The following is a 26300-nucleotide window of genomic DNA, read 5'->3' on the forward strand; positions in this document are numbered from 1 at the left end:
TCTCTTCCTTCCTAGTACTGTGTGGTTTCAGTGTCTCTTGTGAACCCTCCTTGGTTGCAGTATTTTCTGTCAGTGGGAAGTTGAAAGATGGTTGGGTGATGTGGTCAGATGGAGAGGTAAGAACAGGCAGGGTGTCTGTGGGCTGCCTCTCACCTGAACCAGGAAGGCTTTGGGAAGTGCACAACCTAGCAAATGCTGCTGTCGCTTCATGAGAAGTGTCAGGCACCATGCATGTTGAGGGTGCAGGGCAAGGTGCATTGAAGCTGCCATCTGTAGCTAAAAAAAATCACACCAAAGAGGATTTCTCATCAAGCCATTTCAGATCTGTGTTGTCTAAACCAGGTAAAGGCTTTGGATGTGACTGTAACTGCTGGCTCTGCGAGATGTGGTGTGTAATGTGAAAGGGCTTTAGTCCAACACAAACCTCTCTGGGGCTGGTGCCTTGGTACAGAAAGCACCTCAGCAGAAAGTCAGAGGCTTGTCAAAAGTGAACTGGTGAAGTTCAGATCTGTGGAAGAAGTTGCTGGGGCGTTGTGCAAGCACAGGGTCCCTGGCTGTGTACCCTGGTTGAGGTGCATTAGCTGGGAGAAGCCCCCAGGCTCAGTCAGCAAGGCAGGAAAGGCTCCAGCTGCCTGTGTGACAGCCCTGTTAGAGAAATGCCTCTGCTGTGGGTTCAGTTCTTGATCTGTCTGGGGATCTTCTGCCACCAGTGGAAGGTGGACTGCTTATTTTTAAGGTCATGCCATGTAATTTGGCTGAAAGCAGTAAAGAGGATGCTGACTGCATTGCTCTCTGCACTGGGCTGTGCTTTGTCACATTGGACCAGTACTGCACAAAGTTGTTTGTTTTCCTGCTTGCACTTCTGCAAGGCAGTCCCTGGAGATACAAATAGGCAGTGCTATGGCTACTGGACACCTAAGGTTGCTCTACCAGCATGCCCCTGTCCTATGGTGCCATGGTTCATAGAATCAAAAGAATGGTTTAGGTTGAAAGGGACCTCAGAGATACCTACTCCAACCCCCTGTCGTGGGCAGGGACACCTGCACAAGGCCTCATCCAACCTGGCCTTTATCAGCTCCAGGGAGGAGGCATCCACAGCCTCCTTGGGCAACCTGCTCCAGAATCTCACCACCCTCATACTGAAGAACTTCTGCCTCAGCTCCAGTCTAACCCTGCTTTGCTTCAGTTTCAAACCATTCCCCTCTTCTCCTGTCTCTAGATGCCCTTATGAAAAGTCCCTCTGCAGCCTTCCTGTAGGATCCCTTCAGATATTGGAAGACAGCTTTAAGGTCCCCCCCAGAGTTTTCTCCAGCTTGAACACCCCCAGCTCCCTCAGCCCCTCCTCTAGCCTAGGGGCTCCAGGCCCTTCTCCAGCCTGGCTGCCCTGCTCTGGACAGGCTCCAGCCCCTCAGTGTCCTTCCTGCAGTGAGGGCCCAGAGCTGAACACAGCACTCGAGGTGTGGCCTCCCCAGTGCTGAGCACAGGGGGATGGTCCCCTCCTGTCCCTGCTGTCCAAACCAGGCTGCCATTGGCTTTCTTGGCCCCCTGGGCACTGCTGGCTCATGCTCAGTGACTGCCAACCAACACCCCCAGCCCCCTCTCTAAGCTGCAGCTTTCCAACCACACATCCCCAAGCCTGTAGCTCCCCGTGGGGTGGTTGTGACTCAGGTGCAGGACCTGGCACTTGGCCTTGTTGAACTCCACCCAGTGAGCCTTGGCCCCATGGCTCTGACCTGTCCAGACCCTGCTGCAAAGCCTCCCTCCCCTCTAGCCCACCCGGCTTGGGGTCGCCGTTGCCTCGCGCGCGGCTGCCCGCGCCGGAGCCGGCGGCTGACGTGGAGGGCATGGGGGTGGTAAGGGGGGCGTAGGCTGCGTGTCAGCATAGTGGTGGAGCTGGTGCAAAGCTCTCTCTCAGCTAATGAAGGCCACAGATAATATTGCAGTGGCAGCTTTAAAATAGAGCCCTTGTGCTAAAAGACAAATGTTTGCAGCTTCCCACACGCAGGCTGGGTTGCATCATGTACGCTCTGTGGGAGGCTATCGTGGTTTCCTCAGGGGAGGAGCAGCTGTTACTTTTCCTAGCTGAAAAAAAAAAACAACCAACCACCCCATGTAAGTCCTGGATGATTTTGTTTCCAGGAAAAGATTGCTCAGAACTGGTTTTGGTCAGGTTGCTCCAGTGGATCGTTGGAGGTCACACAGAAGCGTTGCGGTTGTGAAAGGCCTTCCGGATCACCCGGCCTCGCTCTAGCTCTGCCAAGGCTGGGGCTGAACCATGGCCCTCAGCACCACATCTTTGCCTCTTTCAAACACCTCCAGGGGTGAGCATTCAACCACCTCCCTGGGCTGCCTGTGCCAGGCTTTGAGATGCCTTTCAGGGAAGAAGTGTCTTCTAATGTCCAACCTAGACCTGCTCTGGCGCAGCTTGAGGCCATTTCCTCTTCTCCTCTCACTTGTTCCTAGGGAGAAATAAATCTCCCATGTGTCTTATGCCTGGCCATGTTCTCATCCCATCAGCAGTGGCTCAGAATACCAGGTATGGAGTTCATAGAATCATAGAATTGTTAGGCTTGGGGTTGGCAGAGAGCTGATTGAAACCAGGCTCCTGTGCTTAAGGCAGGTTTAGTTCATCTTCTGAACAGCAATAATGCTATTTTTGAGCACTGTCATGAAGTACAGATTGTCATAGAGGTGCCTAGAATAGAATTCTTGTTCTCAGACACTTGCCTTACTCATTGAAGTAGGGTGCTTGTCCTCACAGGGCTCTTTCTCACTGCCCTGAAATTGCTGAGAACTGCTCAGACAGCTGAGGCTGAAACAGGATTTGATGCAGGACAGTGCATGCCAATCTGACTAAGAGCTGCTGTTCCTTACACTGGAAAAGGCTGTAGCCTTGCTGTGCAGAGTGGGAGGTTTGCCTGTGGGTATCATGGTAATGCCCTTTTGAAAGTGTCTGTAGGCAGCATGGAGTTGTCCTGTGCAGGAAAGTCTTGCTTGTTCATGGGATCATGGAACAGCTTAGGCTGGAAGAGACCTCAGAGATCATCTCATCCAACCTTCCTGCCTCTCAGCTCCCCCAGGTTACTCGTCCAACCTGGCCTTGAACACCTCCAGTGAGGAGGCATCCACAGTCTCTCTGGACAATCCATTCCAGAGTCTTGCCACCCTTGTAGTGAGGAATTTCTTCCTCACATCCAATCTAAGCCATGGTGTAGTTGATTAGATAGTGTTGGATGATAGGTTGGACACAGTGATCTCAAAGGTCTCTTCCAAGCTGGTCTATTCCTATTCCATTCCTATTCTGTTCTAATTCTCCTTCAATATCAATCCATTTCCCCTTGTCCTATCACTGGACAAAATGAAGTCCCTTTGCAGCCTTCCTGTAGGATCCCTTCAAGTACTGGAAGGCTTGGATCATCTTTGTGGCCTCCTCTGGACTTGTTCCAACAGCTCAGCATCCTCCTTCTGCTGAGGACAGGGGAACAAGGCAGGGTTGGAGGTGAAGTCTCAGCAGAGCAGAGTCAAGGGGCAGAATCCCCTCTCTTGCCCTGCTGCCCACCCTCCTCTGGCTGCAGCCTAGCACACAGCTGCCTGCTGGGCTGCAGGAGGGCACTGCTGGCTCCTGGGGAGCTTCTCAGAAACCAGCATCCCAAAGTCCTTCTCTTCAGGGCTTCTCTTAGTTCACTTTATACCCAGTTTGTTTGTGCCTGGGGCAGGCTTGACCTGTGTCTTATGTCCTGGCCTGGCCCTTTGGCTTTGCTGTTCAATGCTTTCATGCTGTGAGGCCCTCTGTGTGCACAGTAGAGGACCAAACTTGTTCAGAGGCTACCAGAGGTGAGCAGGACAGACTAGGGAAAGCCATAAGTCAGTAGCAAAAGGCTGGACTGACTTTCCATGCTGCTGAGGCTTGCTTATTGTTTGGTGCTGGAAAAACTCCCTTTTCTAGAGAGCAGGAAACTAATGATCCTTCTTTAGAAGGGTGAAGTCTGGCTGCTGACCTGCAGTGACAGCACAATCTGAGGATGTAGCAGCTGCATCACTCTACCTTTGCTGTGCATCCCTAGTGACAGGTGCCAGCTGCAGACAGAATCTGGATCATCTCGGAAGAGCAGCATAAAACCTACTGGACTTAGAGTTCCAAACGTGCTTGGTGGAAAGGCAAACTTGTTCTTGGCTGGAAGTGGGGAGAAGCCTGAGAGCTATGGCAGGTATGTGTGCTTGTGGCCCAGAAGGCAGCTGTGCTGCAGCCACAGCAGCGAGAGCAGCAGGACAGGGGAGGGGATTCTGCCCCTTTGCTCTGCTGAGACCCCACCTCAGCAGTGCATTCAGTTTTGGTGCCCCCAGCACAAGAAGGACAGATTGCTGCTGGAGAGGGTCCAGAGGAGGCCACAGAGGACTGGAGAACCTCCCCTATGGAGACAGGCTTGGACAGTTGGGGCTCTTCAGCCTGGGGAAGACAAGGCTCCAGGGAGGCCTTAGAGCAGCCTTCCAGTACTTGAAGGGTCTCCAGGAGAGCTGGGGAGGGACTTTTGACAAGGGCTGGGAGTGAGTGGATGAAGGACAGTGTCTTTGAGCTGGGAGTGGGGAGATTGAGACTGGAGATGAGGAAGAAATTCTTGACAGTGAGGGTGGGGAGACACTGGCACAGGCTGCCCAGGGAGGCTGTGGCTGCCTCCTCCCTGGAGGTGTTGAAGGCCAGGCTGGATGAGGCCTTGAGCAACCTGTGCTGGGGGAAGGTATCCCTGCCCATGTCAGGAGGTCTGGAACTAGATGATCTTTTAGGTCCCTTCCAACCCAAGCCATTGTGTGATAAGCACAGATCCTTATGCATGCTCTCTTACCCTGCTGGCATAAGAGACTCCAAGGAGAGCCACTTCCCAGTGGGAGCTGACCCATCATGGAGAAGAAAGTGATTTCTCAATCCTTTTCTCAGCTCCCAGAAACACAGTCAGTGTTTCTGCTGAGTCCTTGTTGCTTGCATCAGTGGAGATCAGCAGTGATGGCATGGATGAAATCTGGCAACCTGCACTTGATGTCAGCCTGCTGGCTTGGGGTTTCCTGTTGGTGTTGGTTTGAGTTGTTGGGTTTTTCTGGGGGGTGGGTTTGGGGTTTTTTTCCACTTCTCTCTCATTACTCCTTCCTTCTTCCACGCTTGCAAACATCTTCATCTCGAGAGCCTGCTGTTCTGCATGGATCCTTTGTGTCTCACGCTTGGGTGTTCTGCTCCTTTAAATCAGGAAGTCAAGGTTTTGCTTTTGGAGGGTTGAGACATGAGCAGAGGAAGAGAACACAGGGCAGTGAAATGTTGGGGATGTGTTCAGAGGCTTTGCTTTCTGAGCCTGCAGTGGCAAAACTGCCTGATGGAAATCAGAGTGCTAAAGAGCTTCAGTGCTGGCAAACTTGGGTCCTACTTGTGTGCTGTCAGGTAACTGCCCTGCTCAGTGGGAGCTGCTTGAAGAGCAGCCCTGGGGTTCAAGATGCAAATGAAGCTCTGGACAGTGATGTGGAGATCCTAGGAGGATGAGGGTAACGTTTTGTTTTGTTGGTGATGGAGTTGCTCTCAGTTGCCTTGAACTCATGACAAGCACAACTGAGCTGCATTTTTCAGCTGCTTGTTAAAACTGTGTTGGGCTTCCTGAAATGACTCTTCTTTCTGGGGAATAATTCAGCTGTGGAGGTTGTCTGATTCAGTCCCTGCTGCTCAGGGTGGCTGTGCAGGGCGGTGTGCAGCTGAGATTTGAATGTGGCAGCCTCTCTGGATTGGGTTTTCTCTTCCCTGAAACAGCTAGTCAGGATTTCCTGTGCTGCAGCTTGTTTGTTGCCTCTCATTCCTTCAGAATGGCTGGATTATAGATATATATTTTTTTTTCCTCCTTAGCCCTTCTGTGTTAAATCAGGGTGTGGGGGGGTGGGGATAAGGGAAGAGCTGGGTATGAAAGTTGTCAAGGCACTGAATGGAAAAGTACAGATAGCAAATCACAGGAAACTACAAACTTCAGTGGAGAAGTCCTGTGCAAAAATCCAGCCCTTGCACCATGCAGTTAAGAGGACACAAAGAAGGTAATTCTATAAGGGGCAGGAGGGGGAAATCCCATTTTTGCATCTGAATCAGCATCTTTCTATTTCATATACTCCTGGACAGAGGAGTCCTTTTCATGCTGTGCAAGGGGGGGGTGTTCATGCAGCACTTCAGAAAAGGGCCAGCCTGGCAGTAGCTGCAGTTGCTAGCAGCCTATAATGCTGGCTCTGTCTCGAGAAGATGATGGGAATTTATTACAAAGAGACTTTTATGCCAGTATTTTTAGCTCACAGCCGAGTGTTTAATGAATCTCTGCTTGGGCTCATTGAATTTATGTCCTCCCCTGCCCCCTTTTAACCATTAAGATGCTGCTGCTCTTCCTGCGGTTCCAAGAGCTGTGTTTGGTCTGCCAGTCAGAGACCTTTGGCATGAGGTTGCTGTGCCTTAGCAAAACCAAGGTCTGAAGAGTTGCTGGACATGAGCAGTGTGAGCTTGCAGCCCAGAAGGCCAATGGACTGCATCCAAAGCAGTGTGGCCAGGGATGGAGAAAGGGGATTCTGCCTTTCTGCTCTGGGGAGACCTCATCTTCAGTGCTGTGTCCAGCTCTGGAGCCCTCAACACAGGGAGGACATGGACCTGATGGAGAGGGTCCAGAGGAGGGCCAGGAAAATGATCAGGGGGCTGGAGCAGCTGTGCTACGAGGACAGGCTGAGGGAGCTGGGGGTGTTCAACCTGGAGATGAGAAGGCTCCAGGGAGACCTTAGAGCAGCCTGCTAGTACCTGAAGGGGCTACAAGAAAGCTGCAGAGGGACTGTCTGCAAAGGCCTGCAGTGACAGGACCAAGGGCAGTGGCTTCAAACTGGAGAGGAGGAGATTTAGATTAGGTGAGAGGAACAAGTTCTGCACCAGGAGGGTAGTGGAACACTGGAGGAGGTTGCCCAGGGAGGTGGCTGGGGCCCCATCCCTGGAGATACTCAAGGTTAGGCTGGGCAGAGCTCTGGGCAACCTGATCTGGTGGAGGATGAACCTGCTAACAGCAGCGGGGTTGGACAGGATGAGCTTTGGAGGTCCCTTTCAACCCAGACCGTTCTGTGAGTTGCTGTAGAAGCCACCCAAGAGTGGTTGTGCATAAGTCCACCACCAGAAAATGCAGCTGAATGACTGGAGCTGGCCAATAAGCTAAAGCTGATAGCTGCAAAGCAGCCAGAATTCATTCTGTGACCCCACTGCAAAAGGCAGGCTCAGAGGCAGCAGGCAGCCGCTTGAACTCTTCACCTCCTCTGAAGCAGCGCTTGGGAAGGCTTCCCGAGAGCAGGCTGCCTCTCGATGCAGGGGTGAGTGGTTGTGACAGGAGAGGCTCCAGCAGTGCAACTTCTGCTTGTGTGTCATCAGAAGGCTGAGGCTTGCTTTCTGCTGTGGAAACCTTAGACTGCTGTGCTCAGTGAAATAGTGAAGAAGGCAGCTGGTAAGGAAGGGCATTCCATTCCTAACACAGAGTTTTGGTCCATTTGCAGTCCAGGTGTCACCTCTTTCCAGTCCCTCCAAAGAGCTGCATGTGGCAGGATTATTGTGTAAGTCACCTTCACTGAGCTTTCTCCCAGCTCAGAAGGAAAGAGTCTGAAGACTAAACAGGGATCTTGGGGGTTCTGGTTGGCAGTTGATTAAATATGAGCCAGCAGTGCCCGGGGGGGCAAGAAAGCCAGCGGCATCCTGGCTTGGATCAGAAGCAGGGTGGGCAGCAGGGACAGGAGGTGACCATCCCCCTGTGCTCAGCACTGGTGTGGTAGTGTAAAGCACAGGCCACACCTTGAGTGTTGTGTTCAGCCCTGGGCCCTCATTCCAGGAAGGACATTGAGGGGCTGGAGCCTGTCCAGAGCGGGACAGTGAGGCTGGAGAAGGGCCTGGAGCCCCTGGGCTACAAGGAGGGGCTGAGGAGGCCGAGGGGAGACCTCATGGCTCTCTCTTCCAACCAAATGTCTTCTGTGATTTCTGTTTTGCTTGTTGATGAGTTCCTCCTGTTCCCATTTCCTACTCTGGAGACTGAAAGATGCTGACTGGCCCCGCTGTGGTTCTGTGCCTGTGGCAGGCAGTTGTGTCCCCCTCCTGCCCAGCCAGGCTGCGCTGTTCAGGCGGGTGTCTGGTGTGCAAGTTACTCCACTCCTGAGGTCCTTGCAGAGCTGTCAGACAGGGCTGTGTACAGCTTGGGGGCTTTGAGGCTTAGCTCTCTGGCAGAAGCAGAGACCTTGTGAAAACTGCTGCTGCCAGCTGCATGATTTCTGGAGCAGTGTCGGATGAGGTGGGCTCTTGTGATTTGCATCTTACTCCTCACCAGTATCAATGGCTCTGGGAGAAGCTGAGGGCAGGCTGGTGTTCAGGAGCTGGTGTCCAGAGCTGATTCCACTGGTGTCTGAGTGCCCTGCTGCAGAAAGCAGCAAAAACTGCATGTTCTGCACATTCTGTCCAAGCCACCAGTTCCTTGGGTCACAGTCACAGAACATTAGGGGTTGGAACGGACCTCAAAAGATCACCTGCTCCAACTTCCCTGCCAGAGCAGGGTCACCCAGGGCAGGTCACACAGGAATGTGTCCAGGTAGGTTTTGAATGTCTCCAGAGAAGGAGACTCCACAACCTCTCTGGGCAGCCTGCTCCAGGCCTCCAGCAGCCTCACACTGACAGTTTTCCCTTCTGTTCCCATGGTGCCTCCTCTGCTCCAGCTTGCTCCCAGTATCCCCTGTGCTGTCCTTGGACATCCCTGAGCAGAGCCTGGCTCCATCCTCCTTACACTGCCAGCAGTGAGGGCAGCCCTCAGGCTCCTCTGCTCCAAGCCCCAGCTCCCTCAGGCTGGCTTCACAGGGAGATGTTCCACTGCCTGCAGCAGCTCTGTAGCTCTGTGCTGTACTCTCTGCAGTGGTTCCCTGAGGTCCTTCTTGAACTGAGGGGCCCAGAACTGGCCACAATATTCCAGATGTGGCTTCAGCAGGGCAGAGTAGAGGGGGAGGAGAACCTGTCTTGGAGTCCTTCTAATCCACCCCAGGATGCCTTTGGCCTTCTTGGCCACAGTGGTACCTTGCTGGCTTGTGAGCATCCTTCTGTCTGCCAAGACCCCCAGGGCCCTCTCCTCTGCACTGCTCTCCAGTTCCAGAATGGCCCTTCAGGGACAAGTTGTCTTTTAAACTTGTTCAGTTAACTGTTCCTATGACTCTGGAAGTCTCCTGTAGTATTCTAGGAATAAAAGCTGGGCAGATTATATCACAGGGGAAGGCCTCTTGTAAAAACTGGTGAATCCTTCCTCTCAACTCAAGAGCATTTCCTCTTGGAACTTGTTAAGTGCTTTCTGCAGCTGTAAATGATCCCCAGGCCTGTTCTGTTTCAGGAGTGTATTGGCTGGCAGCCCATCTCCAGTGGGACAATGCTTGAGTTTTATTTGCAGACACCAGCTTTTGCTTGGACATCCCAGAGAGGATGTAATGAATCCTGGCTGGTTGTGGGAATTAAGTGAATCTTCCTTTTATGGAATCAGAGAATTGTTTCAGTTGGAAAAGCCCTCTCAGATTGTCCAGTCCAACCTTCAACCCAGCACCAGGTTAAATCATGTCCCACAGTGCCATGGCCACACATTCATGGAACACCTCCAGGGATGGGCATTCAACCACCTCCCTGGGCAGCCTCTGCCAGCCTTTGAGAACCCTTTCAGTCAAGTTTCTTCTCATCTCCAACCTAAATCTCCTCTGGGGCAACTTAAGGCCATTTCCTCTCCTCCTGCACTTCTTCCTAGGGAGCAGAGACCAACCCCCACCTGGCTCCAGCTGCCTTTAAGGGAGCTGTAGAGAGCAATGAGGTCACCTCTCAGCCTTCTCTTCTCCAGGCTAAAGCAATCCCAGGTCCCTCAGCTGCTCCTCCCCAGCCCTGTTCTCCAGACCCTTCCCCAGCTTCCTTGCCCATCTCTGGATCTGCTCCAGCCCCTCAATGTCCTCCTTGGAGTGAGGGCCCCAAAACTGAACCAGGCACTCCAGGTGTGGCCTCCCCAGTGCTGAGTCCCAGGGAGCAGCAGCTGGATCACAATGGCTGGGAAGTGCTGGATGTATTGCAGGGACTATTGTGTTTCTTGGGGGTGCTGAATGTTTTGTGTGCTCATGTTGGAGCTGACTGGGTGTTAGCAGCTGTGACAGTGGGGTGTGCAGCTGAGAAAGGGTCTGAGATGTGTTCCAAAAAGAGATCAAGTTCAAACACTGGAGATCTGCTTTTGAAAAGCACCTGAGCAAGCTGCTTTAGTAATGATGACTTCTTGAGCTTTCTGTAAGAGCAGCAGTGGATCCCAAAATAAACTTCTCTGCAGGTCTTGAAGAGTGAAAGCACCATGTCTGCAGTGCTGGGGGTGGGACACCTCTCCTCACAGCTGATTTCTGGTTACCTTCTTGTGCCACTGAAGCCTGGCACTTGGAGCCATTGGCCCTTGCTCAGTCATCTCCTAAGAGGAGGTCACTGGCCACCTGCTCAGGTAATTGCAGTCTCCTTTGGCTGGTCAGCTGTAACTACATCTGATGAGACTCAGAAGCTGAGTCTGTGACTGGAAGATGAAGCTTTCTGTGGCTTTTGATGACATCATGAGCAGAGGAGATCTACCAAACCTTCTCTTCTACTAATGGCACAAGTTACAAGTTGTTTTTACTGCTTGCTTTCCCACATCTCCAAGGTCTTTCTCAAAGCCCAGAGAGTTGGGGGAATATGATTCAGACCTTTCTTTACCCTGCCATGTCACTCACTTAGTCCTGTGCCCTCTCCTAATGAGTGGTGCTGGTTTCATAGCAGGAGTTGTTAGATGTCACTTCAGGACAACCAACTAGCAAGGAAAGGTTGAGAAATGCAACAACCAAGATGAAATTAGCGGTGTGGAGAAGACTAAATTGCAGTGAGAAGGCTGCCATGGAGGTCAATATTCAGCTGGTGAATAGGTTAATCATTTGGGGAGGAGGTTAGAACGTGGAGACCTGTTGTTAGAAGGCAACATGTAAGCAGCTGTAAAGCAAGTGGCTGGAAACTGCCCAGCAGAAAAAGACCTGGGGGTGCTGGTCAGCAGCTGGCTGGAGATGAGCCAGGGTGCACCCAGGGTGGCCAAGGAGGCCGCCAGCATCCTGGCAGTGGTGTGGGCAGCAGGGCAGGGATTGTCTTCCTGCACTCAGGACTGGGGAGGCCACACCTTGAGGTCTGGGTTCAGTTTGGGACATTGAGGGAATGGTTTTGTTTCTGGTAAGGCCTCAAGCAGGCTGGCATCCCCTTTCTCCTGACTGAGCCCTGGAGCAGGCTGCCCAGAGAGGTTGTGGAGTCTCCTTCTCTGGAGACCTTCCAAACCCACCTGGCTGTGTTCCTGTGTGCCCTGCCCCTGTGTGACCCTGCTCTGGCAGGGGGGTTGGGCTGGGTGACCTCTGGAGGTGCCTTCTAACCCCTAACATACTGTGATTCTTCTCTGGGAAGGTCACAGGTGGCTTGCGTAGCTCAGAGGTGTCTGGAAATGTTACTAATGAGAAGCAGTGTGAACTCTTCCTCGGAGCAGAAGTGTGACCAAACATGTCTCAAGAGACAGTTCCCACTGAGAATTCCCTGGAATTCCCTCAGGAATGCTGCTTCAAACAGCTCTTTGTATTCCTTGTCTCTGGTGAAACAGGAGAGGTCACACTGCACACTCAAAACTTGGATAGCAGGCTCCATGTCGAATTGTCCCCCAGCCTCCTTCCCCCTGCAAACCCAGACCTTCCTTGGAAAGCTTCAACCTTGCTTTGGTGCCTGCTTGGCTTTTCTTCTTGAAGTTTAATCCCTGTCTGGCTCTACTCCTGATAGCTGAACCCAGCATACTAAGTGAAGCTGGATCCTGTTCGTGCTTCTGTAGCACTGGCTGAAATGCAGCAAGGCCATACTGGAATCTGCTGAAGGCACTGGTGGGGTTTTGGTGGCCACACAGTTCAGCCTTCATTGATGTGGGCCTGCATGTATGGATTTGAAATGGTATCAGGCAAACCCAAAGTGTGGTACCTGCTGTGGTCAGGTAGCTTGGAGCTGTGTGTAACTGATCAGTTTGAGCCTTTCCTCTGACGTTTAATGTTATCCTTTTTCTTTCTCTTTACAGGAAATAATGAACAAAGTGTGCCACAGCTCTTGATCAGAGACTTGAAGCTGGAGAAGCCCTTAGCTAAGCTCATGTTTTCTCCTGATCAAGAAAATCATCCATCAAAAGCACCAGTCAAATATGGTGAACTGATCGTGCTAGGGTGAGTTTTTCTTCTCTCAGGTGAAAGGGAGAGTGAAGAAACAGTGTCAGGGTCCACTTGAAGCAGGTGGAATGTGGGTTTCTGTGAGGTGGTCCCACCAGCTACCACTTCAGCTTCCTCTTGTGCAGCTCATCTCATGAGCATGCAGCTGAATCACCAGCTGCTCAGCTTTGCTCTGCTCCCTCAGACAGAATCACACAGAATTACAGAATGGGCTGGAGCTCCAAAGGTCAGCTAGTCCAAACCCCCTCTGCAGTCAGCAGGGACATCCTCCCCTAGATCAGGTTCCTCAGAGCCCTGTTGAGCCTCACCTTGAACATCTCCAGGGATGGGGCCTCAACCTCCTCCCCCAGGCAACCTGTGGCAGTGTTCCAGCAGCCTCCTGGTGCAGAACTTGTTCCTCACATCCAATCTCAATTTGCTCTGCTTTAGTTTGAAGCCGTTGCCCCTGGTCCTGTCCCTGCAGGCCTCTGCAAACAGTCCCTCTGCAGCCTTCTTGTAGCCCCCTTGAGGCACTGGCAGGCCACTATTATGGGCTGCTCAGAGTCTTCTCCAGGCTGAACACCCCCAGCTCCCTCAGGGTGTCCTGCTAGCAGAGCTGCTCCTTCAGCAGGGAGTGCTGCCTTTTGCAGTGGCAGCTGGCTGCTGTGGGTGATGTCCTGCTTTGGACCATGGCATTCCCAGCTGGTTCCAGGTTGGGCCCAAACAGATAAGCAGTGTCTTGTGGAAGGAGAGGTTCCCTGGGACTTCAAGTGAGAGAAAGCTTTCAAAGAACATCGTAGCTGACTCCGCTGTCCCAAGTGCAAACAGAAAGGTGTCACTAAAGCCTCTCTGCCTGCTGGCCTGTTTGTGCTGATATGGTCAAAGTGAGAGGTTGAGGGGTTTCTGATGCACTAAGCAGAAGTCTTGGAGGACACTTTCTTACAGGCCTTTACTTCAGCCAGAGTCCTCTAAAACACCAGCTCTCCAGCAGGGCTGCTGAGCGTTTAGAACCTTGTGTTTGTAGTGTGAACACAGGATTTAAAGGTAAAGCTCTGGCCTAGCCTCTAAACTTGCTGTCATGTTTGGGGCCCAAGCCTTGAGTTCTCCCTGAGTACCTTGACACTTAAGAATATTGATAGAGACTCACACCATCATTTTGGTTGGAAAAGACCTTTTAAGGTCATTGAGCTGAACCATTGCTGAGGCCTTACATTCAGGGAATGGCATAAAGGGAAGGCTCATGGACAAGCAGCTCTGGGATGAACCTGGGGAGCATTCCTTGCCCTGCAAGCTTCATCTGTGGCTGCTGCCCTTCTGTGGGTGTGCTTCAATTCTCAGCTTTAGATGGGATTAGTCTGAAATCTATAACCCTTAATGCTGTGCTAACTAAGAAGCTGTGGTGCTTGAAATGACAGTTCTTGGGGGGGGGTCTGTATCTCATGAGACATGAACTCCTTCAGGAAGATGGACCTGGTGCTCTTTCTGTGCTTTTTGGTAGGTACAATGGGTCTCTCCCAAATGGAGACAGAGGAAGAAGAAAAAGTAGATTTGCTTTGTTTAAAAGGCCCAAGGCAAATGGGGTGAAACCCAGCACTGTGCATATTGCCTGTACCCCTCAAGCAGCAAAGGTAAGCTGAAGTCTCCTGTCTCCTCTAACAAAGCTGTATAGAGTCAGTGCTGTTCTGGTGAGATGAAATTAGGGGGAAAAGCCTTCAAGTTCTGGCCCTGAAGAGTGGTTTGTGTCCATCCAAGGGGCTTGATACCTGTCAGTCTTAGCAAGAAAGCAGTCAGCAAAACCAAATCTTGTGCCTAGTGTTTGCCATGTCCAGAAAGAAAACTGTGGATTTGAGAGCTGCCTGCTGAGGGCACAGGCTGGGAAACACTTTCTGTATTGTTTGCCTTCCAAACTCACTGCAGACATCTGCTCCAGACTTCCTGTTTTTGCACTCACTCCTGCTCCAGGGCTAACTGTGCTTCACATGAAGCTGACTTTCAAATGATCCTTTGCCAAAGCTCTGCCTCCACTTGCTGCTCCATCCAGTGGGGAGGAATTCCCCAGGGATGAGGGCAGATGAGTTTTGCAGGGCTTGTAATCAGTTTCAGAGGTCCCATCAAGAAGCAGTAAAGGCTGGGCTTAGCTCTTGAAGTTGTTTCATCTTACAGATAAGGCACTGCTGTGGAATCCTCTTGCATGGTAGCAGGTCAAGTTGTAGGCACAATTAAGTTCACTGCCAAGTGGGACATCTCTGCTGAAATCAATAGAATCTGAGAGTACAATGAGTTGTCTACAGATCTCCAGTGTCCACATCAGGCCCTTAAATACTGGAGTGCCTTGACACTCAGGAATATTGATCATAGAATCACAGAATCATTTCAGCTGGAAAGGACCTTCTGAGGTCACTGAGCTGAACCATTTCTGAGGCCCCAAATCCAGGGAATGGCATTAAGGGATCCTGAAATCAAAAGGAGTTTGCTAATCATTTTGCTAACCAGTTCTTGCAATAGGAGAGCTGTGCAGCAAACCCTTATCTTTGATGATTCATAGAATCACAGAATGGCTCAGGTTGGAAGGGACCTTAAAGGTCCTCTACTCCTACCCCCTGCCATGGGCAGGGACACCTCCCACCAGCACAGGTTGCTCAAGGCCTCATCCAGCCTGGCTTTGAACACCTCCAGGGAGGAGGCAGCCACAGCCTTCCTGGGCAACCTGTGCCAGTGTCTCCCCATCCTCACTGTCAAGAATTTCTTCCTCCTCTCTAATCTCACACTCTCCTCTCCCAGCTCAAAGCCATTGTCCCTCATCCACTCACTCCCAGCCCTTGTCAAAAGTCGCTCCCCAGCTCTCCTGGAGCCCTTTCAGGTACTGGAAGGCTGCTCTAAGGCCTCCCTGGAGCCTTGTCTATCCCAGGCTGCAGAGACCTGACTGTCCAAGTCTGTCCCTGTAGGGGAGGTTCTTCAGCCCTCTGGTCAGCTTCATGCCCTCCTCTGGACCCTCTCCAGCAGCTCCATGTCCCTCTTAGGCTGGGCACCCCAGAAAAGGACACAGTGCTGCAGGTGGGGGTCACAGCAGAATCTCCTCCTTGTGCTACTGCTTTTTGGTCTTCTAGCAAGTGGTGTTAAGAAGCACTTGTAGAAAACCATTTGTTCAGTTCCTAGTGGGGAGCTGCAGAACAAAAATCTGGATTGACAAAGCAAAGCCTGGGTTGTTTTGCTAGAGCTCCTCACACCTGGGTGAGTTCCTCCATTTCAGTCTCTTTATCTTCATTGTTTGTTAGGGGCTTTTTGTCTACTAATCAGAACTGACTTTGGTCTGAGCTTGGATCCTGGCTTCAGAATGAAGTCCTGCAGTGTTTGTGCCCAGTTTGCCGTTGGACAAGCTCAGGCTGAGAGGGCCATGAAGTTGTTGGGCTCAGTTCTAGCCTCTGCACTCACAGGGGGTGGTTCTGTGAGGCCAGTGTTGCTTTAAGACAGAGCATGACTAAGAGCATGCCTGAGGAACAGCTCTCTTGAGCAGTGAGGAGACCAGTTTGGGCTGTTGCTGAATCAATACTGCAGCTTTTCTTCAACAGCCAGGACTGGTTTTTGTTAACTGCAAGTGTGTCACTACCAGCCATTAACTGAACAGAGGAGAGCCTGGTTCTCTAGGTTGTGTGCTGTGCTCAGGAGCCTGTTTGCTGGGTCAGTAACAGCTGGCTGTTCTTTTTCCCTCCATAGGCAATCAGCAATAAGGACCAACACAGCATCTCTTACACTTTGTCTCGGGCCCAGACAGTAGTAGTTGAATATACCCATGACAGCAGCACAGATATGTTCCAGGTATGTGAAGTGAATGTGATCTGTGAATGTATAGCTGAGTGTGTGCTTGCCTTCAGGAGCTCCTGCTGGAACATCCTCCCAACAGGCCTTTTCCCTCAGACCCAAAGCTTTGCACTTTTCAGAGGGATTTAACTGTGCTTCCTCCCAAGGCCATGTGTATCTGTGCCTCTGCTAGCATGGGCAGAGGTGAGAGGTGGGCTTGGGTCTGTTCTGTGACTGAGGCACAGGATTAGTTGTGCCTTGCCTGCCCTGGAGCCTGTCTCCCTAGTCCCTTCTTGCAAAATGAAAGGAGGAAGGGCATGGTTCTCTTGAAGCGCTTGGAACCTTGCTTCTAGCATTGAGGGAGGAATTTAGGATCTGCCAGATGGAGATGGGGTGGAAGAAATAACACAGTGTGACAGTACAGGACAGCTTTTGACAGAGCTAATATGAAAATCACCCCAAACTCCTTCAAGCAAACCCAGACCTAAGTCTAAAGCACAGAGAAGTATGGAGAGAGGAGGCCTGATTCTGATGTGCTGGGAGTTGGGAGCCTCTTCGTTGCAGTTCCTGTATGCATGAGAAGGACCCACAAAGGCATTTGTAGCTGTGGTGTGCTTTCACATCTTCTGTTTCCTGTTCTCTGATTCCTTGTGCTAGTTTTGGAGGGGATTTGTGGGGCCTTGTTCTGATTCCTGCTCTGGTCTTTCATCAATTGATTGATTGACTTTTGCTGTTGTCACTAATTCATAGCAAGGAGTTTTGCTCAGATGCCACTGCAGGATCTAAGGGGGTGGGGGAGATGTTGGTAAGTGGTGGAGGAAGCTGCTATGCAACTGCAGATGCCCACAGCAGAGCAGAAGGGCTGTAAGGAGCTCACTGCTGTTTGTGTGGCTGTGCTCTGCTCGGGCATGCTGTGGCATGCACCCTGCTCTGACACTGGCAGGGGCAGTCCCTGTCTGCTGATGGGTTATCCTGCCTGAGAAGCAACAGGAAAAATGCATTCTGACAAAGCAGTTTCAGTCTCAGGAAAGCACTCCAGCCTTCACCAAGAGATTTTGGGTCTCCTGCCCAGCAGTTAATCAGTCTTAATGTAACCAGCTATTTTGTTAAGAGTCCAAGAGCTTTGGAAGTGAGTGAAAGGTAGGAAGGGGGATTTAAATCTTGTGTGTTGTGTGAATGTTTGGGAGAGGGATATCACAGTATAACCAAGGTTGGAAGAGACCCCCAAGGATCATCAAGTCCAATCATTTCTCTTCACACCTTGTAAGGAAAAGGCCAAGATGAGTTGACTGGAAGAGCAGTGAAATCCAAGCAGTTCTGTCAGACCTGGTACAAGTGTGTGGGACTGCAAAACTCACAGGACTGTTTACGTTGGAAAAGCTCTCCCAAGAGCACCCAGCCCAGCCATTCCCTAACTCTACCAAGGCTGGGGCTGAGCCATGGCCCTCAGCACCACAGCTCTGCCTCTTCCAAACACCTCCAGGGATAGGCATTCAACCAGCTCCCTGGGCAGCCTGTGCCAGCCTTTGAGAACCCTTTCAGTCAACAAATTTCTTCTTATCTCCAAACTGAACCTCCCCTGGGATAACTTAAGGCCATTTCCTCTCCTCCTGTCATTTCTTCCTAGGGAGCAGAGACCAACCCCCACCTGGCTCCAGCTGGGAGCTGTAGAGAGCAAGGAGGTCTCCCTTCAGCCTCCTTTTCTCCAGACTAAACAGCGCCAGGTCTCTCAGCTGCTCCTCACTTCTGGACCTGCTCTGGGCTGTCCTTCTTGGAGTGAGGGCCCCAAAGCTGAACCTAGCACTCAAGGTGTGGCCTCCCCAGTGCATGGGGAAGCCATGCAAGCAGAGAAGATGACACAGCTGCTAGAAAGAGAGGATTGCAGCCAGATCTTGCCATTATTGTGTGTTTTGTGCACAGTGGTGTAGGACCTTTCTGCCACGAACATCTTGGATGTGGTCTTTCCTGATGGCTTTGCTGCTTCTCAGTGCCTCACTGGAGCTGCAGAGTCAGCTCATAAACTAATTGTCCCACACCTCCACCTGGTCTGGCCCTCTTCAGAGTGCTTTGGGCAATGCAAGGTGACTCAGTGTCTTTTTCCCATCTCGCTGTTCCCTGGCTGCTTGGGCACTGCCACATCTGGTCCGGATGCTCCCAGCGTCACCTTTCTGCCGAGGAGGACTCCACTGGGAAATTGTCTGAGAACTGATTTTAATTGCATCATTTTCTTTCCCCTTCCTTCAGCTGGATGAGTGTGGCCCTTAGAATAACTGCTGGCATGGAGGTGGAATCACTGATGAGCTCAGATTAGGCTTTTAGAAACCTAAGTTTGGGCTGGTGGAGGGGAATGCTTCCAACTGGAATGCCATAGAACCACAGAGCAGCTCAGGCTTGAAGAGACCTTAGAGGCCATCTACTCCAGCCTTCCTGCCACGTGCAAGGACACCTCTCAACTAGAGCAGGTTATTCAAGGCCCCATCCACGCTGAGCTTGGTTGGTTTGTTGTCTTTTGGGGTGTGGTAGGTTGAAAGGCCCATCCTCCCAGCAGGGGCAAAAGAAGAGGCTCAGACAAACGGGTTGCAAAAGTGGTGGGAAGCTTAAATGGAAAAGCAGTGAAAAATGTTACAGAGAACCACAAGCACAGTGGCAAAAGAGATCCCAAAGCACACCCAAAAGTGTCCCATCCCCACCTGAGGGTACACCCAAACCCCCCAGGGCTTTTTCTTCCCCCTCCCCCTGCCACCTCGGCCTTGGGCCTAGCCAGGCCCAAGAGGCCACGAGATGGCTCACCCCAGGCTTACCAGGCAGTGGTGAGGGAAGAAAGAGAGAGTGCAGGACCCCTGCTGATGGTTTTATAAGGGAGCAGGGCATTATGGGATGATTGGCATTATGACACCAAGTTGGTCAGAGGGCAGAAGGGCTCTGCAGAGGGACCTTGACTGGCTGGACAGATGGGCTGAGTCCAACAGGATGGCATTCAACAAGTCCAAGTGCCAGGGGCTGCACTTTGGCCACAACAACCCCAGGCAGAGCTACAGGCTGGGGTCAGAGTGGCTGAGAGCTCCCAAACAGAGGGGGACCTGGGGGTGCTGATTGACAGCTGCCTGAACATGAGCCACCAGTGTGCCCAGGGGGCCAAGAAGGCCAATGGCATCCTGGCCTGCATTAGGAATAGTGTGGCCAGCAGGAGCGGGGAAGTCCTTGTGCCCTGTGCTCAGCACTGGTTAGGCCACACCTTGAGTCCTGTGTCCAGTTCTGGGCCCCTCAGTTTAAGAAGGACATCGAGACACTTGAAGGTGTCCAGAGAAGGGCAACAAGGCCTTGAGCACAGCCCTGTGAGGAGAGGCTGAGGGAGCTGGGGTTGCTTAGCCTGGAGAAGAGGAGGCTCAGGGGAGACCTCATTGCTCTCTACAACTACCTGAAAGGTGGCTGTAGCCAGGTGGGGGTTGGTCTCTTCTCCCAGGCAAGCAGCACCAGAACAAGAGGACACAGTCTCAAGCTGTGCCAGGGGAAGTTTAGGCTGGAAGTGAGGAGAAAGTTCTTCACTGAGAGAGTCGTTAGCCATTGGAATGTGCTGCCCAGGGAGGTGGTGGAGTCCCCATCCCTGGAGGTGTTCAAGAGGGGATTGGACGTGGCACTTGGTGCCGTGGTCTAGTCACGAGGTCTGTGGTCACAGGTTGGACTGGGTGATCCTTGAGGTCTCTTCCAACCTTAGTGATGCTGTGAAATACGTAGCTTCCCGTGTCCACCCCCTGGGCTGGACCCTCTGGGACACCGCAGGTGTGGCTTGTGCGGTGGCATCAGTGGGGGGCACCCAGCCTGAACCACCACATGGGGTTTGTGTTTTGGATGCTGTTGGCTGTTCTGAGCTGGAGGCACGCCGCCTGCCGGGAGCTCAGTGTCCCTCTGACCCCGCTGCAGATCGGCCGCTCGACGGAGAGCCCCATCGACTTCGTGGTGACGGACACGGTGCCGGGCAGCCAGAGCAACGCGGACACGCAGTCGGTGCAGAGCACCATCTCCAGGTTTGCCTGCAGGATCATCTGCGAGCGCAGCCCCCCCTTCACCGCCAGGATATACGCCGCCGGCTTCGACTCCTCCAAGAACATCTTCCTGGGGGTAAGGCAGCTCGGCCCTCGCGGGCTCACAGGATGTGCTGAGGGGTTGGAAGGGGCCTCAGGAGATCCTCCAGTCAGAGCAGCCCCCTGCCAGAGCAGGACCATAGAATCCGGCACGGGTCACACAGGAACGCAGCCAGACAGGGCTGGAAAGGCTCCAGAGAAGGAGACTCCACAACCTCTCTGGGCAGCCTGCTCCAGGGCTCTGGGACCCTCACAGGGAAGAAGTTCCTCCTCATGTTGAGGTGGAGCCTCCTGTGCTGCAGTTTCCATCCATTGCCCCTTGTCCTCTCCCAGGGCACAGTGAGCAGAGGCTGTCCCTGTCCCTTCCTTCCTGACCCCCAGCCCTCAGCTATTGATAGACTTTGATCCAGATCCCCTCTTAGCCTTTTCCTCTCCAGACTAAACAGCCTCAGGGCTCTCAGTCTTGCCCTGCTTTCAGCCCAGGCTGTTTTTTACACTCACAGCCAGCTCTGCTGCAGCCACCTGAAAGGTTTTGTTGATGTGGTTCCTCCTAGGAGAAGGCTGCCAAATGGAAGACGTCTGATGGGCAAATGGATGGGCTGACCACCAATGGAGTTCTTGTCATGCATCCTCGGAATGGATTTACAGAGGACTCCAAGCCAGGGGTGTGGAGAGAGATCTCTGTGTGTGGGAATGTCTTCAGCCTCCGTGAAACCAGATCAGCTCAGCAGAGGGGAAAAATGGTAAGAGTAAGTGACCCCTCTTTGCTGCAGCCTGTTGAAAGGGGATCTTCCAGCCACAAACGATTGGTCACAAGGGAGGAGCCTGCTCTGCTCTGTCCAGATGTCACCTCTGTCGTTAGTTTCACTGACAGCTGGTGTCAGCCTTCACACATGGAGGTGTCTTGCTCGGCCTCAATAACTGACAAGGGTTCCTCTGCAGACGAGGACCTTGCTGCAGCTCCAGCCTGCTCCCCTGCAATGAGTGGCCAGTCCCCTCTGCTGTTCTGCCAGCTGCTGTGGTCATGCACCTGTTCCAGGAACTGTTTTCCCTGATTCTTCCCCTTGAGTTGATGCTTTTCAGGTTTCTCCCCTTTCCCTCTTGAACAGAATGACTGAGAACAGTGATGGTTTCACTGATGCATGCCTGGATGCCCGTGTGTCCTTTGCCACCCTGGCATGCTGAGTGTGCCTCTTGTTTCCAAAGCAGTAGTGCTGATTTGTTTTGCTGTGACATGGAATCCCTTAGTGGAAGGAAATGCTGTGAGAGCACTGCAGTGAGTCATTTAGCTAGGAATGATGACTTCTGATAGAGGAGAGGAAAGCAATGGTGTCAGGAGGTACAGCTGACAAAACCAGTTTAAAACAGGATGGAAGTCTGTGTGTGTCCTTGATGCGTTTCATATAACTTAGCTGGGAGTCCTGTAGGGATGGAGCTGAGAGGAGCTTGGAGAACAGGGCCTCTGAGGAGCAGCTGAGCATGTACCAGAGGGCCACCAGCATCCTGGCCTGGATCAGCAATAGTGTGGGCAGCAGGAACAGGGCAGGGGTTGTTCCCTGGGACTCAGCACTGGGGAGGCCACAGCTTGAGTGCTGGGTTCAGTTTTGGGGCCCTCACTGCAAGAAGGACATTGAGAGGCTGGGGCAGGTCCAGACAAGGGCAAGGAAGCTGGGGAAGGGTCTGGAGAGGAGGGCTGGTAAGGAGCAGTTGAGGGAGCTGGGGGTGTTTAGTGTGGAGAAGAGGAGGATGCAGGGAGACCTCATTGCTCTCTGCAGCTCCCTGAGAGGAGGCTGGATCCAGGTGGGGGTTGGTCTCTGCTCTCTAGGAAGAAATTACAGGAGGGAAGGAAATGGCCTCAAGTTGCCCCAGGGGAGGTTTAGGTTGGAGATGAGAAGAAATTTGTTGACTGAAAGGGTTCTGAAAGGCTGGCACAGGCTGCCCAGGGAGGTGGTTGAATGCCCATCCCTGGAAGTGTTTGGAAGAGGCAGGGATGTGGTGCTGAAGGCCACAGTTCAGCCTCAGCCCTGGTGGAGTTAGAGAATAGTTTGTCTGGATGAGCTTAAAGGGCTTTTCCAATTGCTGTGGTTATATGATTGTATGTTGTTGAGGTTGGAGAGGAGCTTTTCACACTTCTGGACTCTCCATGTAGGCCAATCTATCAGGAGCTGCTTGAAACTCCTGGGTCTTGGATCTGGCTGGATCTTCCAGGCAGATTACAGAATCACAGAAACATTCAGGTTGGGAAAGGCCCTTGGGATCATCAAGTCCAACCCCTGGCCCTACTCTACCAGGTATGCCCAAGCACCACATCTAAACAACCTTTAGACACCTCCAAGGTTGGCGACTCCACCACCTCTCTGGGCAGCCTGTGCCAGTGCCTGACCCCCCTTGCTGTGAAAAAATTCTTTCTAATGTCCAGTCTAAACCTGCCCTGCTGCAGCTTGAGGCTTGTTCTAGCACTAAATACCTGTGAGAAGTGAGCAGCACCCACCTCTCCACAATGTCCTTCCAGGGAGTTGTAGAGAGCCATGAGGCCTCCCTTCCGTTTCCAACTAAGCAGCCCCAGCTCCTTCAGTTGCTCTTCAGAAGTTTGGTTCTCCAGGATGAGTGTGCACCCTGTTACTCTCCTGGTAAGCTCAGGTGACCCCTCTCTTCCCTTCTGCCCATCCCCAGGTGGAGAATGAATCCAACCAGCTGCAGGACGGCTCCCTGATCGACCTGTGCGGGGCCACGCTGCTGTGGCGCACGGCCGAGGGGCTGGCGCGCACGCCCACCGTCAAGCACCTGGAGGCGCTGCGGCAGGAGATCAACGCGGCCAGGCCCCAGTGCCCCGTGGGCTTCAACACCTTGGCCTTCCCCAGCATGAAGAGGAAAGATGTGGTGGATGAGAAGCAGCCCTGGGTGTACCTGAACTGCGGCCACGTCCACGGCTACCACAACTGGGGAAACAAAGAGGAGAGGGACGGCAAGGACCGCGAGTGCCCCATGTGCCGCTCGGTCGGCCCCTACGTGCCGCTGTGGCTGGGCTGCGAGGCCGGCTTCTACGTGGACGCGGGACCTCCCACCCACGCCTTCAGCCCCTGCGGACACGTCTGCTCGGAAAAGACGACTGCTTACTGGTCCCAAATCCCCCTGCCCCACGGCACGCACACGTTCCACGCCGCCTGCCCCTTCTGCGCCCATCAGCTGGCTGGTGAGCAGGGCTACATCAGGCTCATCTTCCAGGGACCGCTGGACTAGCCGCGGCCTCAATAAACACATCCGCCAAGGCTCCGGCTCTCCGACCGCTCCTTTTTCCTCCTCTGGGCTTTGCTGGTTTCCTTACAATGAAGAATCTTGTGGGGGGAGGAGGTTTGTTCTTCTCACTTGAGAAAAAGCTTGGCAACGGAGGGACAAGAGACAGCTCTCGGGTGGCTGTGTGTTTTACACTTAAAACTCCTCCTGACTTGGCTGAAGGAAATGTTGTAGGGGGGGAGCTTGGATGCCTTCCCTTCGGTGGTTTTGAACCACACGCCGCCCATGGGGTTTGAAAGTCGCTTCGTTCCTTTTGTATATGGAGGGTAAATAGTTCCAAGCAGATGAAGTTTGCAGCTGGGATGAAAAACCTTGTAAAATACAACCTGTACATGAACTCTTTTCTATTTATCTTTGTTATTGACACGATGTAGAGTTGTTTAGAGGGCAGCATGGTCGTGATGTAGTGTATCCAGCAGCTGGATGTGTAGAATAGCTCTGGGTGGAGGAGAACATGGGATGGAAACAGTAGGAAAAAAACCCTTTTTAGTCTAAAGTACTGAGTTCTTAGAATAGCTAAAATGCATTTGAAACCAAGCTGATGCAGGTGCTGGTGGCATAGAGGACTGCTTTAATCATGTTGAGAGGTAGCTAAAGGAGGACTTCTTCCAAGGGTCTTTTTGGTAGTGCTTCAGATCTGGTTAGGAGAGGGTTTTCCAGACTCTTGCAATATGCAACTTGGTCTAGGTTGAGGGTTTTTCCTCCCTTCGTGCTAACAGGTCTCTTTATGTAGCATTAGTGACGTTGGTGAGGGGTTTCCCAGCGTGACCAGGAGCTGGGAGGTGAGGCTGGTCCCGTGCCCTGCCAGCTGGGGCAGGGGGTGAGGAGAGACGGCCGCGCCGGGCGCCTGCGCGAGGAGCAGGGAGCGCTCTGCGGGTTGGCCTCCGTGCACTGCATCTGGCTTGGCTGCTTCGGGGCAGATCCACAGCCTGACCTGAGCACTGAGTTGAGCTTTTTTTGACCAGCTTCATCCCTTTCTTTTCTGTTGTTTTTCCCCCCCCCCCACCCCCCCTGGCAGATTCCTGTGCTTTCGGAGCTGCAGCTCTGCCTTTGGACACCGTTCTGAAAGCTGCTGGGTTTGCAGAGAGAGGCCCGTGTGGCTCAGGCGGCCCGAGTTCACTGGGGCTGCCAGCTGTCTCCCATTTTTCAGCAGCAGCAGCTCTCCCTGTTGTTTGGCTCTCAGGAAATGCATGTGTCAGGAAGCCTGTGCGCTGAGCTGAGGCAGCTGTCGTGTGCAAGGCGCTGCTCTTGACTCCCTTGCCGCAGAACCCCAACCCGATGGGACGTTTAGCAGGTTCAGCGCATCAAGGAAGGAAACTCCTGCAGCAGGAAGTCCCTGTTACCCTAGTTGTTCTAATCATTTTATCCAAACTCTTATTACACTGTAGTTTTACTTTTTATTTGCCAATTAATTTATTCCAATGCTGTGAGTAAAACACTTTCCAAACACGGAACTGCTGGGATCGTCTCTTGCTTTGCTTCCATTGGCCAAGAGGGCCGATGGCATCCTGGCCTGCATCAGGAGCAGTGTGGCCAGCAGGAGCAGGGAGGTCATTCTCCCCCTGTACACAGCACTGGTCAGGCCACACCTTGAGTCCTGTGTCCAGTTCTGGGCCTCTCAGTTTAGGAAAGATGTTGACTTGCTGGAAGGTGTCCAGAGAAGGGCAGCGAGGCTGGGGAGGGGTCTGGAGCACAGCCCTGTGAGGAGAGGCTGAGGGAGCCTGGGGTTGCTTAGCCTAGAGAAGAGGAGGCTCAGAGGAGACCTTACTGCTGTCTACAACTACCTGAAGGGAGGTTGTAGCCAGGTGGAGGCTGGTCTCTTTTCCCAGGCAAGCAGCACCAGAACAAGAGGACACAGTCTCAAGCTGCACCAGGGGAGGTTTAAGCTGGATGTTAGAAGTTCTTCACGGAGAGAGTGATTTGCCATTGGAATGTGCTGCCTGGGGAGGTGGTGGAGTCACCATCACTGGAGGTGCTTAGGAAGAGACTGGATGGGATGCTTGGTGCCATGGATTAGTTGATTAGATGGTGTTGGATGATAGGTTGGACACAATGATCTCGAAGGTCTCTTCCAACCTGGTTTATTCTGTTCTATTCCAAGAGATGCCAAAGGGGGCTGCAGGTGGCCCTGCTGCTGTCACAGGAGGTGTCTGCTTGGCATCTGCGGATCCAGATCACACAGAAGCAGCAAATGGAAAGAGTTTGCCTGTTACCTTGGTCAGGGGTTGAATGACCTCTTGCAGAGGTGACATCTCAGTCTATGTTTTACATAGAAGCCAACAGCAGCACTGTTGGGACTGGCATTCAAACAGCAGAGGGAAATGAGCCCTTCCCCCAGCAAGCAGCAGAGCAGGAAAGGTGAGCAGAAAGTTGTGGATGGGCTCTTAAAATGCCAAGAGGTCTTGAAGGGGTTGGGGCACCCTCAGTCAGTTTGCAGGTGGCACTGAGCTGTGAGGGAGTGTGGATCTCCTGGAGGGTAGGAAGGCTGTGCAGAGGGACCTGCATCCATGGGCTGAGGCCAGTGGGATGAGATCCAACAAGCAGGAGCAGGGCAGGGATTGTTCCCTGGGACTAAGCACTGAGGAGGCCACAGCTTGAGTGCTGGGTTCAGTTTTGGGGCCCTCACTCCCAGAAGAACACTGAGGGGCTGGATTGGATCCAGAAGACAAGAAGGCTGGGGAAGGGTCTGGAGAACAGGGCTGGGGAGGAGCAGCTGAGGCAGCTGGTGTTGTTTAGTGTGGAGAAGAGGAGGGTGAAGGGAGACCTCATTGCTCTGCTCTCTACAGCTCCCTGAGAGGATGTTGCAGCCAGGTAGAGATTGGTCTCTTTTCCCTAGTGACAGGAGGAAAGGAAATGGCTTCA

The 26300-nt window shown here is 52.7% G+C and overlaps 1 protein-coding gene across 4 annotated transcripts in view; it reads left to right on the forward strand.

The window, feature by feature from the left end:
* The window catches only part of PELI1 (pellino E3 ubiquitin protein ligase 1), a 42974-nt gene extending 19410 nt beyond the window's left edge, over nt 1-23564 (forward strand). For 3 of the 4 annotated variants that reach the window (XM_054177282.1, XM_054177280.1, XM_054177283.1), the window contains exons 2-7: nt 12141-12282; nt 13763-13892; nt 15979-16080; nt 19984-20181; nt 20699-20893; nt 22818-23564. In XM_054177282.1, coding sequence (XP_054033257.1) covers nt 12212-12282; nt 13763-13892; nt 15979-16080; nt 19984-20181; nt 20699-20893; nt 22818-23384 — 1263 coding nt within the window. In that variant the 5' untranslated portion in view covers nt 12141-12211 and the 3' untranslated portion in view covers nt 23385-23564. The remainder of the gene's footprint in view (nt 1-12140; nt 12283-13762; nt 13893-15978; nt 16081-19983; nt 20182-20698; nt 20894-22817) is intronic. The other variant, XM_009901610.2, reaches the window with a different exon arrangement.
* Nucleotides 23565-26300: the final 2736 nt, after the last annotated feature.

The sequence above is a fragment of the Dryobates pubescens genome, chromosome 39, assembly GCF_014839835.1.
Source record: "Dryobates pubescens isolate bDryPub1 chromosome 39, bDryPub1.pri, whole genome shotgun sequence".
NCBI lineage: Eukaryota > Metazoa > Chordata > Aves > Piciformes > Picidae > Dryobates > Dryobates pubescens.